At 47.3% G+C, this 21,253-nt stretch overlaps 1 protein-coding gene across 1 annotated transcript; it reads left to right on the top strand.

Annotated features, from left to right (window-relative positions):
- The first annotated feature begins 216 nt into the window (after positions 1-216).
- Positions 217-13,770, top strand: ZNF133 (zinc finger protein 133). Its single transcript, XM_055430364.2, has 4 exons — positions 217-1,755; positions 7,788-7,914; positions 8,315-8,410; positions 11,886-13,770. Exons 2-4 carry the CDS (start codon positions 7,794-7,796, stop codon positions 13,571-13,573), a joined length of 1,905 nt encoding a protein of 634 aa, XP_055286339.2. The 5' UTR covers positions 217-1,755; positions 7,788-7,793; the 3' UTR covers positions 13,574-13,770.
- The last annotated feature ends 7,483 nt before the right edge of the window (positions 13,771-21,253 follow it).

Raw genomic sequence — 21,253 nt, 5'->3', positions numbered from 1 at the left:
GCCGCGCACCCCAGAAACTAAACGGAGACTCCCCGGGCACATCACTTCCGCCAGCCGGGGGGTGGGCCCGGCACCGGAGGCGGGAGTCACTGCTGGGGTCACTGGGGAGTGTAGTCTTTAAGGCGGAGGCGTTAGCGAAGGGGTCACGGGAAGGAGAGACGTTTCACCCGGGGTCCTCTGTAAAAGACGGGGCGCGGCGGAAATCTAGGCGCCACAGTGGCCGTTCTCCCGTGGGCGTGTTACCGAGAAACAGCTCCCTCAGAGGCCTCTGGGTGCGCCGAGCATCCTGGGAAATGTAGTCCCGGCGCTGGGCCGAGGATTCTGGGTAGTGTAGTCCTGGCGTCCTTGTCCAGCTGGTGGCTGGAGTGACCCCTTGTTCCTCGCTGGTGAATGTGGCGCCCGTGGGGCTCTAAGCTGCAGCCGTGCCATTCCCTGCGCGGAAAGGTAGGTCCTGAAAGTCTGGGCTGTTGGCTGGGCCTGAGACTGGGGACGGTGCGGATGCCGGGGAGAGGAAGCTGCGGCGGGACGCGCTGTCGCGGTTCAGGCCGTGCCCTCCCGGATGTCATATTTGGGATGTGAGCGCGCATCTCCGATGGACGTGGGCGAAGCTCAGCCGCGATAGCCAGTGGTGGCGGATGCCGGAATCCAGCCACGTCCCGGGGCTCCTGTGGGTGAGGACACGTTAGGCCTTGGCCGAAAGAACGATGATGATGGGAGAGGAGGGGTCGTCTTACCCCCAAGTCCCTGGGGGCCAGAGGGTTGATTAAGTTGGCATGGGGGCCCTGATGTTTCCCAGGTGCTGGGATGAGGGCCAGCCCGCCGCCAGCAGTTTTGGTGGGTGGTTTGCCGTGGGCAGCATATGCCTGGGATGGGCTGGGTGTGGAACGGGCCACTTCAGCAGCGATCTTGGGTGTGTTTTTGGCCGGTCGCCCCCGGATTCAGGCCTTGGAGGAAGAGGTTGTCTGAGGCCCGCTGGGCAAGTTTCTCGAAGGTCCTGGAAACCTGCGTTGACCACAGCAGTCACGGATGTGCATGGCTCTGGTGTTTCCGGACTTGGGGATTTTGAGTTCCATTTTAAAGTTTTAGTAGGGAGAGATTTTAGACAGAAATAAATAGAACTCTACAGACCCACCATGAAGATTTAACCCTTGTCACCTGGGGAGCAATCTTGATTCATCTCAAAATGACACACTGAGAAGCCTTACAACCCACAGAGGTTCACTGTCCCTGCCCTACTTGAAGAGCCTAGCCTCGGCTGCCAGCTTTCATCCAGACTCTGTGACTTTGTAATGGTGTCACCTTGGATAAGGGACTGACTTCACTGTGCTTCAGTTTTCTCATCTGTAAAATGAAGATAATAATAAATCGTACTTGATTGGGTTGTGAGGCTAAAATGAAATAAGACGGTTCTGTGCCTGGAACCGTCTCTGATGTGTACAGTCCTAAGTGCCCAGTGAGTACCAACTTTGCTTAGGAAGGTCAGAGGCAGGAGTGGGTCGGCTCAGGCCTGGTGTCGGCAGCATTATTGGGGCAGGCTGTGTTCTCAGTGAGCTGCCCGCAGCCTTTTCTTCTGTGACAGGTCCATTCCTGATGCCTTTAAGGAAGAGGAAAGCCTAAGGGCGTGACTTCCCAGTGACTCCTCCGAACCTTTCTGCTCTTGTGCTGCCCGGAGAGGAAGCCTGGTGGGCGAGGGGAGGGCTCCTGACAGCCCGGACTCACGTGGGGACTGCTCGCCTTCCGTGTGCTGAACCAAAGGTGGGTTTCCTTCGCTCAGCCTTGACATCTTGTGCCCAGCACGCCCCACCCGGGGATCAGAGCCCAGCTGGTTTCCCCAGGGAACACGGTCTGTGGTAGGGGTGGCTGCTGTCACAGGGACTCTTGTTCAGGCCCTGTGTCCTCCTTGACCACCCCTCCATCCTTGTGGTTTGTTCAGGCCTGCGCACTCTCAGGCTTGTCTGTTGTGAAGGCCTCGGCCTTCTGTTTTGGTTCCATCCGCGAGGCCCTCACTGCCTCTGTCCCCGTCTTGTCATCTCACCTCAGGAGGCAGCTCCAACACTAGAGCTTCCTGTAAAATGACCACAGTGTCATCACTGCACTCGAGAGAGTTAATAGTTGTTGCAGCCAGAGCAGCTCTGTTCAGGGGCAGGAGAGGAGAGGTGTGTGGCTGGGGAGGAATTCCAGGGGACAGTGTCCCTGTCTCTGGCCTTCCCCCCATTTCTGACCTCGCAGAGCTTGGTGAACACCCACAGCTGGGCCTCTTTGTTCTTTCCAGGCTCACCTGCCCTGTTCTTTCAGCAGCCCCTGCGCTGTGCCCTGGACCCCTCTCCTTCTGGTCTCCACTCCTGCTCTGCCCTCACTCTTGTCTCTTCTCCACCTTCGTGTCCCTCTCCCCACCTGCCTCTTGAATTGGGCACCTGAGGTCCACATACTGAACTTGCCACTCAGCATGCTAGAAAGAGACCTTCCTAATTGTTTGCTTCTGTTTCAACTCCAAAGTCAGGATGCTTGGGTTCAAATCTAAGTTTTACCATGTCTAGCTGTGTGGCCCTGAGCTTGTTACTTCCCCTCTCTGAGCCTTCTTTCCCTCATCTGCCAGATGGGAATCATCAGAATGGTGTCCACCTCCCGGGGATGTTGGAGGAGATAACCCTAGCAATGCAGTTACAATGCCTGGCACATAAAGGCTAAGTAATTGTTAGAATTACTTTTAATGCCTCCAGCTTCTCCAAGTCTCCTCCTCAGTCTCCTCTCTGACTCCCTACCTGGTCAGACCCTGCTTTACAGCTGCATAGAAGCATATTCTGTTGTCTGCTGGTGTTTCCCCGAGCATCTCTGTTTCTCTGTCAACTGGTGATGAGCTGGGATGCTCTCCCCCTGCAGAGCACCCTGCACATCCCCGGCAGTGTTCCCAGGCTCCCTGTTGATGGTGGGACCCTGGGGCTCAGGACTTCAGGGCTTAGGCTGTGTCATGACTGTCTGACCCTCCCACTGGACCAGGAGGTGGTTGTTAGAGGGTAGGGTACCTTATTTTCTCCTCTTGAGCCATTGATACAGTTCCTGTCACTGGGTTAGCCTAAGCAGGTAAAGACACCAGCATTGTCTTTGCTAGGCCCCACACCCTCTCCACGTGGTATTGGGCCTCTGCTTCTGTTTGGTCCCTCTAGCAGGGGTGCTGACATTCTTAACCTGGTGCCTTGGGCCTTCCAAAAGCATACACACTTAAGCCTGTGACTGGCACAGCATCACTTGTCCCACATCTGTGGGTGAAAGCAGGGATGAGGTCAGCCTAAAGGAGCATCCAGTGTTTGACAAAATAATTTCAGCAGCAAAACAGTGATAATATTCTAATGTAACCCCTAGGATAAGCTATGAATCCACACTGAAGTAAATAAGAAGGGACAACTCTTGGACTTCCCTGGTGATACAGTGCATAAGAATCTGTCTGCCAGTGAAGGGGTCATGGGTTCAATCCCTGGTCTAGGAAGATTCCACATGCCATGGAACAACTGAGCCTGTGCTCCATGACCACTGAAGCACCGCAGTGAGAAGCCTGTACACTGCAACCAAGAGTTGTCCCCACTTGCCACAACCGGAGAAAGCCTGCATGCAGCAACAAAGACCCACCACAGCCAACAATAAATAAATTAATTTTAAAAAAAGAGAAGGGACAACTCTTGCTTACAGAATTCCAGCTAATGAATTTCGAAGGAAAGAAGGAGGTAGAACTTTGTCATTTGGTCAACATTGCAGTAATAATGGTTGCAGGTAAGTCCCACAAGATTATGCTAAAATTATTTGGTAAAAGGTTGACGAGAAACAGGATATTTGTATAATATCAAAGTATCTCTTCCAAGATGTGTATTAAATATAAAGCAAAATGAGTGACTTTGTAATGAAGAAACCCAGCAGACACTGCCTTAACGAAGTGATCAAGATCAAGGTTAACATCATCAGTAGTGAAACATACCAATATCATGAACTCCTATCAAGGGGTGTGAAAAGGACACGTGACTTCTAAGACAGTCTAGCCAAAAGTGAGCTAGGGTCATTCTAATCATTTTCTTCTTAAATTTGATAAACCACGATTGAGGGCTGTTCTTCAAAAATGTCATTCATGAAAGAAAGAACTGTCACAGGTTGGAGGAAATTAAAGATATATGACAGCTAAGTGCGGTGCGAGAACCTCAGCTGAATCCTGGACCAGAAGAAGGACGTTAGTAGAAAAACCTGTTGAAATGTGGTTATGAGCTGTAGTTTAGATATAGTAATAATAACCCATGTTAATCTGGTTTTGATCATTGTAGTATAGTTTTCTCAGATGTTAACGTTAGAGAAAACTGGATTAAGGTTACATGGGAATTGATATTTTTGCAACTTCTAAGTCTAAAATTCAAAATGAAAAGTTCTATGGATTCATCAGTCTTACAGAGAATTGGATGTTGGATGAGTTCTGTTAAAGAATACTTCAGCATGTATAAATGTAATCATGTTTTTTGTCCTTGGTCCAATCCATTAATATAGTATATTACAGTAATGAATTTCCTCATATTCAACCAGTCTTACATTTCTGGGCACTTTGTCTTGGTGAAAGTTTTTTTAAAAATATTTATTTATTTATTTGGCTCCGCTGGGTCTTAGTTGTGGCATGTGGGGTCTAGTTCTCTGACCAGGGATCGAACCCAGGCCCCCTGCACTGGGAGTGTGAAGTCTTAGACATCTGGCCACCAGGGAAGTCCCAGAAATATTTTCTTATTGCTTTGAATGATATTCTTTTTGCCATGCATTTAAAGTGATAAAATATGTATAAGACTTACCATCTTAACTGTTTTAAGTATATAGTTCAGTATCGTTAAGTACATTCATATTGTTGTGCAACCATTCACACTCACCATTTCCAGAACTTTTCAGAATGAAACTCTATCCCCATTAAACAATAACTCAATTTTCCCTTCCTCCTAGCTCCTGTCAACCACTGTTCTACTTTGTCTATATGGATTACTCTAGGTTCCTCATATAAGTGGAATTATGTATTTGTCCTTTTGTATCTGGTTTGTTTCACTTAGCATAGTATCTTTAATGTTCATCCATGTTGTAACATGTGTCAGAATTTCCTTTCTAAGGCTTAATAATATTCCATCATATATACACACACACACACACACACACACACACCACTCTTTGTTTATCCATTTGTCTTTTGACAGACTCTTGGATAACGTCTACATTTTGGCTGTTGTGGATAATATCGCTCACACAAGTGTACACATATCTATTCAAGTCCCTGCTTCCAATTCTTTTGGGGAAATACCCAGAAGTGGAATTGGTAGATCATATGATAATGTGTAGTTTTAAATTTTTAAGGAACTGCTGTGCTTTTTTCCATAGTGCTTGCACCATTGTACATTCCCACCTGCTGTGCATATGAGTGATTAAAAGTCTCATGGAAGTCTGGTATGTTTTTTGTCTAGAGTCACTTAGGAGTTTTCTTGTTATTCTTGAGAGCCTAGTAGTTTTTCCAGTAGATAGATACCTTGAAGTTGTTGGCTGTGTGTCAGCTTCTCCCTGGTACTTTGTAGGCCCTTCATATTTTGATTCAGGTTATCTTTTTTTCCCCCAATTTTTACTGTAGTACAGTTGATTTACAATATTGTGTTAATTTCAGGTGTACAGAAAAGTAATTTAGTTATACATATACATATGTTCATTCCTTTTCAGAATGAAAATAGGTTATTATATAGGTTTCATATAGGTTATTACAGAATATTCAGTATGATTCGCTGTCCTATATAGTAGGGTCTAGTTGGTTACCTGTCTATATACTTTATATATTGTATGTTGTAGTGTGTGTATGTTAATCCCAAACTCCTAATTTATTCCTCCCCCCCACCATACACACACATTTCCCCTTTGGTAACCATATGTTTTGTTTTTTAAGTGTGTGAGTCTGTTTCTGTTTTATAAATAAGTTCATTTATATTATTTAAAAAACTTAAGTTCCACGTATGAGTGATATATTTGTCTTTGTTTGACTTACTTTACTTAGTAAAGTCCATCCATGTTGCTGGAAATGACATTATTTCATTCTTTTTATGGCTAATAGTCCATTGTACATTGTGCCCAGGAGTGGGACTGCTGGATCATGTGGTAGTTCTATTTTTAGTTTTTAAAGAACCTCCATTCTGTTCTCTAGAGGGTCTGTTACCAATTTTACATTCCCACCAACAGTGTGGGAGGGGTCCCTTTTCTCTACATCCTCTCCCGTATTTATTGTCTGTGGACTTTTTGAGGATGGCCATTCTGACTGGTGTGAGTGGTACTTTTGATTTGCATTTCTCTAACAATTAGCGATGTTGAGCCTCTCTTCATGTGTCTCTTGACCATCTGTACGTCTTCTTTGGAGTATATGGCTGAAACTTGAAGACATTACGCTGAATGAAATAAGCTAGACACAGAAGGACAGACACCGTATGATTTCACGTTTGTGATACCTAGAATAGCCAAATGCATGGAGACAGAAAGTAAAATGATGGTTGGTTACAAGGGTTTGTGAGAAAGGGAATTATGGTTAATGGTCACAGAGTTTCAGCGTGAGATGATGAACCAGTTCTGGGGATGTATGACATTAAGTGCGAGCATGGTAAAATGCCTATGTATATTTTACAATCATTTTAAACCCACAGGCTGCTCCTACGCTCGACCTGTTCTGCATTTCTACCACTTAGTGCCTTTTATTCCTCCCAGGTGGTCCTACGTCCCAGGATTCAGGCTTCCTCTCCTCCTTGGCTCAGGAGGCCTCTTCTCTGCTCCCCATACACCTCATCGGGAACACCTGGCACGTTTCTCTTCCCTAGACTCCTGTGCTTCCTTCAAGACCAAGTTCCTGGGCCTCTTGTGAATACCTCTCTGTATATTGGTGTTCCAGGGTGCTTTCCACTTTGAAACAGTGTTGCGATAAAGGCAGTAAAGTTGGGCAGGGTGTGAGAATGGCATGTGAGATGAATTCGTGGACTGAATGGCAGGGACGTCCACCCTGAGCAGCACAGTGTGGCACAGAACGTTTAGTGGACTGTTACCCACAGTTGAAAAAGCGGAGATGCTAGTTGATGGCTGGGATGGGCTCCAAACCAGGGCTGCTGCTGCTGCTGCTAAGTCGCTTCAGTCGTGTCCAACTCTGTGCAACCCCATAGATGGCAGCCCACCAGGCTTCCCCATCCCTGGGATTCTCCAGGCAAGAGTACTGGAGTGGGTTGCCATTGCCTTCTCCAGGACAGTAGGGTTCAAATTCGTGCTCTTCACCATTTCCTGCTGGTTGATGCCTTTCAGGAAAGGAGGGCTAGAGGGGCTGTGGGATTGAGGGAGGGACTGAGTTGTGTTTGGTCTTTGCCATAACTGAATTGTGTGAACCTCAGTCATTCGGATGCTTCAACACTAATACCAGGGTTCAGACTAGTCTTTTAAATTCTTAAAACTCAAAAGTCTGTTGCTTTACTGTTGTTTTTATGTTGTTTGCACTTTCCCTCAACATAGAGTTAAAGTTCCTGAAAGTTACAGACTCCTATTTTTGTATGTATTCTCCAAATCAGCCCACTAAGGACCTTGAATGTGTTGACAAGTGCCGCTGCGCAGATGGTGACAGGGCTTTAAAGATCTTGGAATACAGAGCACCAGGATCAAAGGCAGGATCTAGATCTCTCACGTGCCTCCCCCGGGCAGCCTCCCCCTTGCCTCTTACCCTGAGGCCTGGGTGGGGCTGGCTCCTAGGTGAACAGGGCTGTTTTGTGTTATAGGCACACATGGCATTCAGAGATGTGGCTGTGGATTTCACTGAGGATGAGTGGGTGCTGCTGAGCCCTGCTCAGAGGTCCCTGTACCGGGAGGTGATGCTGGAGAACTACAGCAACCTGGTCTCACTGGGTAAGCCTGCATCTCTCAGGACCTGGGTCCTGGCTGCTGGCACCTTGGAGCAGCCCTCTTGCTTTCTGGCCTTACCTTTGGGTTGGACTCAAAAGCAGAGACACTCTATAAACGTGTACCGGTGTGTATATATGTGTGTGATACTCCGCATTTCTAGCCTTTTCCCACAGGCTCTCTGGTAAGCATGGCATCTCTTCCTAGTCAGTATCTTCTTGTAAAGGAGGGAGGTGTTCTCTCACAGCATGAAGTTGGGTCAGTGAACTCCCATCCTGGCTTCCCTTCCCTGGCGGGGAGCTCACCACTCTCAGATCTTCCCCACCACCTTTAGAAATCGCCCCCCTGGTGTGGCTCTGAGTGCAGGATAACCTGCGACCATCTTGTTCTCTTTTTCTCTGAGCAGGCATTCCGTTTTCTAAACCAGAACTCATTACCCAGCTGGAGCAAGGGAAGGAGACCTGGAGAGAAGAGAGAAAATGCTCGCCTGTCAGCTGTCTGGGTGAGTGGGGACACTGGGTGGTTCAGAGGGCTGGGGGTGGGAGGTCTTTCCTCTGGCCCCCTGGCCGCTCACAGTGTGCACTGCCCCCCTGGCCTCCTTCCAGACCTGCAGCTGCACTCGAGCTTCCTGGTGTCTTGTCTTCTTCCTACACTGGATTTGCTGTCTCTGCCTCACTTAGTTCTCTCCCACATAGTCTGGTGGCTCTTGTTACTATATTTTTAAAAGATGAAGCAAGAACATGGAAGTAAAACTAAGGGAGCTGAAGAAAAAAGGCAGGCCCCATGGAAGGAAAGCAGTCGGTAAACAGCCGATTGGGAAATTGAATTCTAAAAATATTGTCAGAATGGAGTTCATCCAGGAGGGTGAGATTTTCTAAATGATTATGTAATTACATATATAATCCCTCATTTTGCCGCTTAGCCCTCAAAGCATAAACTGGTCACTATTTGGCCATTTAAGAAGTTTGCTGACTCCTGCGCAGAGGGATCACAGTACACGGCCTTCACTTCTCCTTTCCTACTTGTTCTGGATCCCACGTTACGTAGAGTGTCCGGGCAGTACAGTCACGTGCTTGCAGTTACAGCCTTTCCCCAGTGTGCTTTAGTCTATAGTTGTCATTTGTACTGCACCTCAGACTCTCTAAATTCCATAATACCATGTTAAAATTTTTGTTTTAAACACACACATGTATTTTTAATCAAAGTAAAAAATTTTTAATTACCAAGATAATTTATCATTTTCTATGCTATGGGGTCGCACAGAGTCGGACACGACTGAAGTGACTTAGCAGCTTAGTAGCAGCATACTTTGCCTTATTTTCCTGAGGATGTGTGTTTCCACCTGATAGTATTTCTGTGGTCTCGCATTTCTGTGGTGGGGCAGTGGGCAGGCAGTGTGTTCATTTAGTTTTTCTGAACGTGTCTTTATTTCACCTTTATTCTTGAAGGATATTTTCCCTGGATATAGAATTTTAGATTGACTTATTTTTTCACCACTTTAAAGATACTGTTCCCTGTTCAGGCCTCCCATTGTTTCTGATAAGAAATCAGCTGTCATTTCCACAGTTATTTGTTTTATTTTTGTTACTTTTTAAACCTCTGGCTACTTTCAGTTTTCTGTATGTTTGGTGTTCAGCTGTTTGACTGCAATGTCACTGAGGAAGTGAGCTGCTTTTCTTTGCATTTTTCCTGTCATAGCGTGTGCTCAGATTTTTGAATCTATAAATTTACGGCTACAGCCAAATTGGAGAGATTTTTGGACCTTATTCTTTCATGATTCTTTTGTTCCCTTCTGTTTCCTTCTTTTTGGAATGATAGTTACATGTGCATTAGTCCTTTTTTCATTGTCCCACAGTTTACTGAGTCTGTCTGTATTTTTTTTTTTAATAACTTTCCACTTTTCTGATGATGCTTCCTAATTGTTCATTAATGAAGAGCAGATTTTCCTTTACCTTCTTTAACAGAAAACCAGATACTTAGAAGATACATTTTTAAGTGAAAAATTGCAAAACAGTGTTTGTTACATAGTTGGGTTTGTGTGAAAGTCTGTATCAACATGTGTATGTGAACGTAGACATCTGCATTATTATTGACCATGGTCAGTGGTTAGCTTGGTGGGTATAGAATTGGAAAGAGTGGAGTTTCTGGGAAGTTTTTTGACTTGGCATTCTTTTTACATGATAGAGGAATAGATAACTGTAGGGAATTGTGTGTTTTTTAGCTTTTAAAATACTGTTGACAATTTCATAATAAAGAGAAGTATATGTTTTCCTTTTCTGTAAGAGATTTTCTATTTCTCAGTTTTATCAAATTTGAAAGCTTAATTTTGTCTTAGAATCAAGGGGAATAGCATATATAATAGAAATCATTTATATTTTTCAAGTTGTTTATAGCCTTGTTTTTTGTCTGCTAAGAGTCATAGCAGATTACTCACCAATGTCATTGTAATTTATATCAAATCCTCCATTTATTTCTAAGTTTTTGCTATATATTTCACTTCAGTGTACTGTTAGGCTTGTAAAGGTTCATGACAATTTTTTATCTCATTCATTAATGAAGTTTTTAACGTTAAAATTCTTTTGTTTCATATTCCTTAAACTTTTTTTTCTGAAAAAACTTTATTTTATATTGAAGTATAGCTGATTAACAATGTTGTGATAGTTTCAGGTGGACAGTGAAGGGACCCAGCCATACATATACATGTATCCATTCTCTCCCAAACTCCCGTTCCATCCAGGCTATCACATAACATGAACAGTGTTCCCTGTCCTGTAGAGTAGGTCCTTGTCAGTTATCCATTTTAAATATAGTGGTGTGTACATATCGGTCCTATTATTTCTTATTAGTCTTAGCACCTGCTTTGTTGTGGCTTTTTGTTTTTTAGAGAGTTTTGGTATGGTATTTAATGTGATTTGGGGTGTCATGTAGCTGCTTTTGCATTTTCTGCCAAACCAACTGTTACCCTTGAATAGGGACTTTGGCCCTTTCACATTTACTGGATCAGCTGATGGATTTCATGGGACTTACTTAGGGGCAGACTGTAGGGCAGGTACAGAGGCACTTAGGGAAGAGCTCAGGGTAGAAGAAGAAGCATCTCTCTTAGCTCAGGCTGCTGAAACACAGCACCAGAGTTCGCGGCAGAAGCAAAAGGTTTTACTGTGTTTCTGGAGGCTCGCAGTTCTTGGCTGGTGGAGGTGTTGGCAATTTACACAGGAGGCCTCCCTTCTGGACTTCAAATGGCCACCTCCTCACTCTGTCCTCACCCGGCCTTTCTGAGATTGCACATCCTGGCTTTCCTCCTACAGGGAGGTCACCAGACATATCGATTAGAGCCTTATGACTTCTTTAGCCTTAATTATCTCTTTAAAGGCCCTGTCTCCGAATACAGTAGCAATCTATACTGATGGAATAATTTTAGAATGTAGATGTATACACAGTTGGCTTTCAAAAGTTCAGTTCATCAATGAAGGCAAGTGTTCAGGCAGATGCAGTGAGGTCTGGACCTGGTTCCTCAGACTTTGTGATCCTGTATTCCCGTCAGAACCAGTGGTGCTGAAGCAAGGTGTTCAGTGTTGACATCTCCTTATGAGAGGTACTATAAGAAAACTTTTATATTGATTCCTGGTGCCATTTTTATTTAGGTTAATTATGGAAATTAACAAGACTCAAACTGATCTGGGCACCAGTCATTGGGGGGCCTAGACTGTGTGTGTGTTGTCTACTGCTGAAAGCCTCCTGAAAGTGAAAGTGAAAGAAAGTGTTAGTCACTCAGTTGTGTCCAACTCTTTTGCGGCCCCATGGACTATAGCCTGCCAGGTTCCTCTGTCCATGGAAATTCTCCAGACAAGAATACTAGATGGGTTGCCATTTCTTCCTCCAGGAAGAACAGGGAATGGAGTCTTAACCATCAGACGAGGCAGAACTGCTTTGGCGGCTCCATGTCTCAGTTCTGACTCAGACTCTTCTCTCTGCCACAGAACTGAAGCCAGAACTCCACCTCTGTCCTTTCTGCCCTCCGGATCTCTGCAGTCAGAAATTCCACATGCAGCAGGTGCTGTGTAGTCCCCCACCCTGGATCTTCACGTGCCTGTATGCCGAAGATCCCGTCCAGCCAGGAGACCTGTGCCTGGAGGACCAGCAGCAGCAGGCCGCTGGTGGTAGTGCCTGGCTCGAGGAAGTGGAAGGGCAGGAGAGAGAAGGTGCCCTGCCTTTGTTTGGAAAGACAGAGAAAAGTACTGTAGAAGCATTCCCCAGGCTACCCCCGAGGCAGTCGGTCATCTCTGGGGGTGGGGTCCCAGGTTTGGAGATAGAGGCCGGCCCGGCACAAATGGGGACCCCTGAGGAAACAGACAGGCTGTTGAAGAGGATCGAAGTCCTGGGGTTTGGGACTGTCAACTGTGGAGAGTGTGGACTGGGCTTTAGCAAGATGACGAACCTGCTCAGTCACCAGAGGATCCACTGTGGGGAGAAGCCCTACGTGTGTGGGGTGTGTGGGAAGGGCTTCAGTCTAAAGAAGAGCCTGGCCAGACACCAGAAGGCGCACTCGGGGGAGAAGCCCCTCGTGTGCGGGGAGTGTGGGCGGGGCTTTAACCGCAAGTCGACGCTCATCATACACGAGAGGACACACTCGGGCGAGAAGCCGTACATGTGCGGTGAGTGTGGGCGAGGCTTCAGCCAGAAGTCGAACCTCATCATCCACCAGAGGACACACTCTGGGGAGAAGCCCTACGTGTGCCAGGAGTGCGGGAAAGGCTTCAGCCAGAAGTCAGCCGTCGTCAGGCACCGGAGGACACACCTGGAGGAGAAGACCATCGTGTGCGGCGACTGCGGGCTGGGCTTCAGCGACAGGTCGAACCTCATCTCGCACCAGAGGACACACTCAGGGGAGAAGCCGTATGCCTGCAAGGAGTGTGGGCGCTGCTTCCGGCAGCGGTCCACGCTCGTGAACCACCAGAGGACACACTCGAAGGAGAAGCCTTACGTGTGTGGCGTGTGCGGACACAGATTCAGCCAGAATTCAACCCTCATCTCGCACAGGCGCACACACACCGGGGAGAAGCCTTACGTGTGTGGGGTGTGCGGGCGGGGCTTCAGTCTCAAGTCCCATCTCAACAGGCACCAGAACACGCACTCCGGGCACAAGCCCATCGTGTGCAAGGACTGCGGGCGCGTCTTCAGCCAGCAGTCCAACCTCATCCGACACCAGAGGACGCACTCGGGGGAGAAGCCCCTGGTGTGTGCGGAGTGCGGGCGAGGCTTCAGCCAGAAGTCGAACCTCGTGGCACACCAGAGGACGCACTCCGGGGAGAAGCCGTACGTGTGTAAGGAGTGTGGGCGGGGCTTCCGCCACCAGTCGGGCCTCATCCGGCACCGCCGCACACACACAAGGGAGCAGCCCTACAACTGCCGGCGGTGCGGGCGGGGCTTCGGCAACAAGTCCGCCCTGCTCATGCACAAGTGGTCACACTTGGAAGAGAACTCCTGTCTGTGCACAGAGTGCGGCCAAGGCTTTCCCCACAAGTCACACCTCATCCTCCACCAGATGACACACCAGGGGAGGACGCCGCACGTGTGCAAGGCATGCGGGCAAGGCTTCAGCCAGAAGTGCCACCTCAGCAGACACAGGAGGAATGTGTGCCCACCACAGACCACCGTTTCAGTTTGACCCCGAGGCCCCGCCTGAGCATCCTCCTGACCCCCTCACCTGCTCCAAGAGCGCAGACTAAATCAAAACATTTTACGCTCTTCTTGAAACACATTCCCTAAGCGGTCAAAAAGACATTTGAACTCAGTTTACTTCCTCTACCCCAAGTTGTTGTGTTTGAGGCCTTTTGTTCTAATAAAACTCTGCTGCTTTACAAATCTGTGGTCTCAACTGTGGCTCTCATTCACCCACCTATAAAGGTAGGGAATCAGGGGTGGTACAGAAATCTCGAGCTTCTGAGGCCATGGTTCCACAGTAATTCAGTCCTTTGGACGACATAAGAACTGAGTCAATCTGTGATTCTTGGACAGTCTGGTCCTTTGTAGAGGGAGAGGATCCCGGAACTGTGTTCAGGGGATTCGGGCGAGGGAGGGGTCTTCCAGGAAACACGATCTCCCCTAAGCTGCTCACTCTCACCTGCAGCCCCCTCCCCATTCTCCCCCAGCTCCTGTGGCAGCCCCCTTACTGGCTTGTCTCCTCCTCGCTCTCAAGACGTCTCCACTTCTGCCTTTGCTGAATCAAATCAGCGGTTAGGACCACTGCTACTGCTTAGAGTTAGGATAAACACAACACGAATAATTGTGTGTCAGCTGGTTAACCTAGAGGAAATGAACAAACATCCAAACACTTAATCATGTATAAGTAGGAAATCTGAACAGACCAACATGAATAAGGAGATTGGGTTAGTAATCAAAAACCTTCCAAAAAAGCCTGAAATCAGATGGCCTTATTGGCGACTTCCAGCATTTAAAGGATTAACACCCATTCTCAAAATCTTACCAAAAAAGACTTCCTAAATCATTCTGTGAGGCCAGTATTACCCTATTAGCAAAACCTGACAAAGACAACACAAGGAAACTACAGACCCCTAACCCTTATGGATATGGAGGGAGAAACCCTCGACACAGTATTAGCAACCAAATCCAGCAGCATATGAAAAGGATTTTCACACTGTGACTGAGTGGTTTCCTGGCTCAACATAGGGAAAAAAAAAAAATCAATACATCATGTTAATAGAATAAAGGGGGGAAAAAAGCAAACACATTCCATTTATATGAAATATCCAGGATAAGCCAAAGCAAAGAGACAGAAGGCACGATAGTGGCTTCCAGAGACTAAGAGAAGAGGAAATGGGGATGACTGTTCCCCATTAACAATAAAGGACTGCCTTTGGGGGTAATAAAAATGTTCTGGAACTCGATGGTAATGATGGCTGTAGAACACTGGAGATGTTAAAAACCATTGAACTGTATACTTTAGAAATGGTCAAAATGGTAAACTTTATATTACCTGAATCTTACCTCAATTAAAAATTTTAAAACTTACCCTCCCAAATCTTGTCACTGGAGGAAAAATAAAAACCTGGGCCAAACCTGGTGCCACAGAAATATCTGGGACCTAGAATTGCCGACATAAGATAAAGCACAACAGACACTCGGGTAAAAACCCTAATCTGGCAGCGACAGCATTTCAATTGTTAAAAAAAAAAATTAAGTTTTCCAAAGCAAATTCTTTGTCATACTTGGAAGCAACTCGAATGAATGAGAGAAAGGGTTCTGAGAAACCAGAGGCTTTGCTTTATTTTTAGATCAGAACTGATTGTTTGGGATTGCTAACTCCTCTGAATGTCTATTTATTAATCTGTTAAGTGTGGAAGCAAACACTTCAGAAGCAGGTGTAGCCACCCTTCTGGCCAGCCAGACTGAGTGCCTGGCTCTATAATGTCAGTTTGGGGAGAGTTTTTCTTGGGAGAAGAAAGAGAGCAAAATGTAGTGTTCTGATCTCTGCTCTCGAGCTGCATACAGTATTACCAAGAAGAACAACTCAGTCCTTAACAGAATACCAGGACAGTCCACAGCGAAAGGCCGCGTCTGTGCCCCTGTCTTTCAGTGTGTGCTCCCAGTCAGCCAGAGGGGGCTGCCTGCACAGAGGAGAGGTGTAGCTAGGGATGTTCTCATCAAAGGTGGGGAACTGCCTGTAAGATCAAGGAATGATAACAAGGACCTGGAAAGTCAGAGGAGAGAAAACCGAACCCAGGAAAAATCAGAGGGAGAATTTTTAGGTATGAAAACAACAGCTATAGATTCCACAGAGAGAGACTCCTGTGCCTGGACTTTAGGAGGTGTATTAGGGAAGTAAGATAAATTGTTAATAATGGTCAGGTCAAATCCTGGAGGGCTGCAAAAACCAGCTTGAGAAATCTAGAATTGGAATTATAAAGGAAAGGCATTTAAACTGAGGCATTTAAACAACAGGAGAAACTTGGTGAAAGGGTTTTAAAACAAACAAACAAACAAAAAAACAGCCTGACAATAACTGTTACTCAAGTTTGGATGTAGATGGTAAGAGAGAAAAGGTAAGATGCCTGGCCTGTTTCAAGTCAACCATTAAATAGACTCTGATGCTGGGAAAGTTTGGGGGCGGGAGGAGAAGGGGACGACGGAGAATGAGATGGCTGGATGGCATCACCGACTCGATGGACATGAGTTTGAGTGAACTCCGGGAGTTGGTGATGGACAGGGAGGCCTGGCGTGCTGTGATTCATGGGGTCGCGGAGAGTCGGACACGACTGAGCGACTGAACTGAACTGAACTGAAAGCTAGCACATGTTTCTACTTTTGCTATTTTATCTCAAACCCGAAGGCCACCATATGCTTCCAGCTACATCTGTAGCTCTTTTTTTTTTTTTCTTTTAGAGCATATCTCCACTCTCCTTCGTGCATCCAACTGCAGAGATTCCTACCAGGGCTCCGATTGCTGAGTAAACAATGGTGGTTTCCATTCTGAAAAAATGCACCCTGCTGCCCACTGCCCTGAGAATGTGGTGTGGGAACCAAGGGATGATTAGGTCTTAGTTGGTAAATTTTCATGTTGTCTAGTGGAGTTGAAGGAGCCTTTTCAGCCATTCCCTTCACATTGTGGTGGTGGTTTAATCACTAAGTTGTGTCCGACTCTTAAGATGCCATGGACTGTAGCCAGGCTCCTCTGTTTATGGTATGTCCCAGACAAGAACACTGGAGTGGGTTGCCATTTCCTGCTCCAGATCTTCCTGGCTGGGGGATCAAACCCACATCTCCTGCATCACAGGCAATCTCTTGCCTTGCAGGAAGATTCTGTGTTCTTTTAAAGAGAGAATCTTGCCAACTGACTCAGTCTGAGGTCCTGACTAATGGCATTCTTTATTCCTCGTGATTTGAATCTAGATGTTATAAAAACAGTGGTGAAGCTGCCTGTATTTGAGTCAGCATAAATACCAAGCTTCCCTGCCTGCTGCTTCTGTACCCAAGAAGAGAATTAATCACCTATGTCTCTGCTTCAGATTCTCTCAAACTCTTTCAGCTGTATTTCCTGAGAAAATAGCAGCAAATTCAGAATCTATCTAAACTCCAATTCAATGGCAATTTCTCATGGCCTATTGGTTAATAAATCACATCTGGAGTTATGTATTAAAGAATAATGAGGATTCCCTGGCGGTCCAGTGTTTAGGACTGTGCACTCCCACTGTGGGGGGCTGGGTTTGGTCCCTGGTCTGGGAACTAAGATCCTACAAGCCTCAAGGTGTGGCAAAAAAAAAAAAACACAACTCACCACCACCAACAAAAAAGACTAAAGAATATATAGGTAAGCTTATCACTGAAAATCCATAGTTAGACAAGTATTGTAGTTGCCCTACCATTGTCACTATTAATTAGGCCTTTTTTCACTTGCTTGTACACAGCTATAGCTACAGGCCTATGTGCTCAGTCATGTCTGGCTCTTTGCAACCCATGGACTGTAGCCCGCTGGGCTCCTCTGTCCATGGAATTCTCTAGGCAAGGATACTGGAGTGGGTTGCCATTTCCTTTTCCAGGGGATCTTCCCGACCCAGGGGTCGAATGCACATCTCCTGCATCTCCTGCTGGCAGGTGGATTCCTTAGCAGTGTGTCACCTGGGAAGCCCTTGCGACCATCTGGGGGTGGGGTGTGTAAACGAAACTATAAGAACAGCAAAACAGTAAGATTCTGAGATGCTGTTTTTTCATTCCCTGGAAGATGGGAAGATGTGGGAACAAGGTTGGACGTCTGATCAGGTCGTCAGGAGGGCACGAACGTACAGACAAGCTCTGTGTAAACACTGCACTTCTACCAAGTGTGAGGCCAGCATGCAGAACTTTGAATCGTGACGAGTAGGAAACATGGTAAGTAGCTGTGTCAAGTCTCAGCAACCAGGTAAGTCTCAAGGCTGGACACACCCTTGCCCACATCCTACCAGAGAGAGGACATGTCGTGGGATTCAAATGAAGGCAGAGGGTTAAAGCCTTTTGTGGCACTGAGAGGCTGACAGGACAGGGTGACTGGACGCAGATGACTGGACCTGGCTGCAGTTTTAATTGGCGACCTTCCCCGGGCACCTCCCAAGCCACTGCGTAGGGGACGAACCTGCTAACATGTGGGAGCCTTAAATTCTCTGCATCTGGCATCCTCTCTCTAAACATCACGGCAGGTCCTCACACACCGGGTCACTCTTTATGTCTGAAATATTCTGAAGTTTTCTACCCCATAGGGTGGGCACACACTAAATGCTCCCTCAACACCTTTGATTGGATAATTTGGCTTTCCCTGTAGAAGTTGATCCCGATTTTAAGGAATTTGAAGGAGAGAGTAGGAGAAGTGAGGGATATTTCCCCAAGAGGGAACAGATTTCTTGGTACCTGGAGTAAAAAAATCAGGATGTTGGTCTTTGGGCAGGGAGGTTCCCTGGTTACTCAGTGGTATGGAATCTGCCTGCCAATGCAGAAGACGTGGGTTCAATCCCTGGTTCTGAAAGAGTCCCTAGAGGAGGAAATAGCAACCCACTCCAGTATTCTTGCTTGGAGAATCCCCATGGACAGAGGAGCCTGGTGGGCCACAGTCCATGGGGTTGCAAAAGAGCTGGACATGACTTTGCAACTAATTATTTTTTTTAAACAAGGAAATAGATTTCAACATTATTAGTGAACAAAGATATTTATGTAAAATAGTCTACCCACAGAGACATCTAGAAAACGCTTTGAATGGTACGCCCTCCTTCACTTGAGATTTCTGCACTGTTTTAGTTTCTTACAATAAGTATGTAATGGTTTGCAGAAACAATAAATCATCTCCAGTAAGAGAATTAGTAAATCGGGCTTCCCTGATAACTCAGTTGGTAAAGAATCTCCCTGCAATGTAGGAAACCCTGATTCTATTCCTAGGTCAGGAAGATCTACTGGAGAAGGGATAGGCTACCCTCTCCAGTATTCTTGGGCTTCCCTTATGGCTCAGCTGGTAAAGAATCTGCCCACAATGCGGGAGACCTGGGTTCCATCCCTGGGTTGGGAAGATCCCCTGGAGAAGGGAAAGGCTACCCACTCTAGCATTCTAGTCTAGAGAATCCCATGGACTGTCATAGTCCCTGGGTTCCCAAAGAGTCGGACACGATTGAGTGACTTTCACTTTTTCTTCACTTCAGTCTGTCACAATTTGATGAAGCCTAAATATGCACCTTGGTTGTAAATGTGTCTTAAGAGATAAAACACACTGTTACCTGTTTTATAACAACTAAAAACTCACATAACCAGGATATTATTTGAAATGTAAAATGTTCTGAAGATTTTCAGATGATGAGATTTGATATCCAAATATTTTCTAGTCTACTGACACACATACTTTTATTTTTCTTAACAACCTTATATCAGATCTGATTAAAAAACAACAACAAATGTGTTTTTCAAACTCCACAGCTAGGATACCCCCTGCTGCAAAGCCTGCGGTTTGTCTACAAGATTCTTTTGCCTGAACTCAAAGATACGGTGAATTTTCTCAACAGCTCTTTGCTAAGAACCTATCCCACCGTGTTCATCTTGCTAGACTTGCAGGAAACCAAAGCAAAGTCTGCAGCAGAGAGGGTTTATTTGCAGAGCCACCGAGCAGGGAGATGGGAGAACAAACCTCAAACCTGCCTCCACAAAGGCAAGGGACTTGAGTATTTACAGGATAACCAGTCAGGCAGCAGGGCGGCCTGAAGCACAGGGAGTGGTGATTGCGGAAAGGTATAACGAGCCTCATTCTGCACAGGTGGAACCAGGCTACAGATTCCCACTTCCCTTAGGTCACCCCGGGGATGCTGGCGCCCACCCAGCTTAGCTGGCTGAGCGCAGACAGATGCGGCTGACTCCAAGTCCCTGGAAAACAGCTCGGGCCAGCATCTTGTCTAGGCTCTGAGCCGCTTGGAGGACAAGCAGATCTTAAAACAACCTTGATTAGTGCTGGCAGGTGAGGTCAATTTGACTCATCGCCCATGGTGTCACTGCCTCATGCCGGGGACTGGAAGGAGGTACCAGAATCCCATGCCTGCAGATGTTTGGTCTCTGGGGAGACGGGCATGTGAGTAGGGAGAACTGGCTGGACAGGTCATCTCTGTAGAGGGAGAGGCAGAGGGGCTGGGGTAGGAGCCTCCCAGCCTGGAGCTGAGGAGTCAGGTAACGCTCTGGGGCCTGGGTGGGATCTCAGAGCAGAACCAGAGAAGAGGCTGTGGTGATGGCTAAGGCTGCTGGTCCAGGAGACCCGGGCAACTCAGGAAGGGCGTTTGGGTTTCTCACAAGGACAATTGTAGGTGCCTGTGATGGGCAGGACACAGGCAAGATGGGATTCCGGAAGGAGGCAGAGGGACCAGGGTTGTGGGGGAGGCCAGGCCTGAGCAAGGGCAGGGCCAGGAGTTGGGTAGCAGGTTTGGGACCCCAGGGCAGGCATCATGCCAGCCTGTGGGTGTGGGTGACCTGGGCACAGGGGCAGTGGGGGGCCCACAGGGTATGTACTGGGGTAGCCCTGGAGAACGGTGACAGAGAGCTAAGCAAAGTGACTTGGAAGCCCATCAGCGCTGAAGCCAAAGGCCCCAGAAAAGGGAAAAGACAGGAGTGAAAAGAGCAGATTCAAGGACTGGTCCTCAGCTCCCCCAGGGGACAGAGACCGAGCGCCAGTGTCTGCACAGAGCAGCAAGTGCGGCCACCCTGGTCACAAGACTGCGGCCTGAGGACACCCTGACAGAGGTAGGGACTCCTGGGGTCTCCCTGCAGCTGGGGGTGGCCAGAGAGGCTGCAGGAGGAGACCCCGACCCTGCTGGGCTGCTGGCAACCCTCAGGCAGGAGGAACCTGGGGATGAGCCCATTACCTCGCTCTCCAGGCCCGTTGGGTGGGAGGGCCCGAGGGGAGATAGGCCCGCTACAGGCCCTGCCCTCGCTGGCTTTTGGGTGACAGCATGTGCTAGGCCTTAGGCTCTGTGCTCAGAGTCGTGGGCCTCACCTTTCAGATCTGGAACCAAGTGCTGATTGACAGAAAGCCCGGTCACTGGTCACTGGCCAAGTTCAGTTCCCAGCGGTGAGGCGTTTAGCTCCAGGAGGCCACCATCAGCCCCACCACCTGCAGTTTGCTTCTTCAAAACCACAAGAGACTCAGCTGTTTTGGGTCTCTGACCTCGAAACACTGTTTTAAAGGGCTCCACTGATTAGGTTAGGCCCACCTGGGAAAACCCCCCTTTTGATTAAATCAATTAATTGCTATTGTTGTTTTTAAATGACATCACAGGCTCTTGTCACCTCTGCCACATAACATAATCCAGTCTCAGGAGCAACACCCCTTGGTATT

This window comes from Moschus berezovskii, chromosome 15 (genome assembly GCF_049115385.1).
Source record: "Moschus berezovskii isolate FMDL1 chromosome 15, NW_MosBer_1.0, whole genome shotgun sequence".
NCBI lineage: Eukaryota > Metazoa > Chordata > Mammalia > Artiodactyla > Moschidae > Moschus > Moschus berezovskii.
Note: the sequence above shows the minus strand (reverse complement) of the source record. Positions and strands in the feature narration are given on the sequence as shown.

Coding starts and splice junctions, on each gene's coding strand:
- ZNF133 (XM_055430364.2), top strand. CDS start 7,794: ATGGCATTCAGAGATGTGGCTGTGGATTTCACTGAGGATGAGTGGGTG. Junction 7,915..8,314: donor CAGCAACCTGGTCTCACTGG/GTAAGCCTGCAT, acceptor TTCTCTGAGCAG/GCATTCCGTTTTCTAAACCA. Junction 8,411..11,885: donor CTCGCCTGTCAGCTGTCTGG/GTGAGTGGGGAC, acceptor TCTCTGCCACAG/AACTGAAGCCAGAACTCCAC.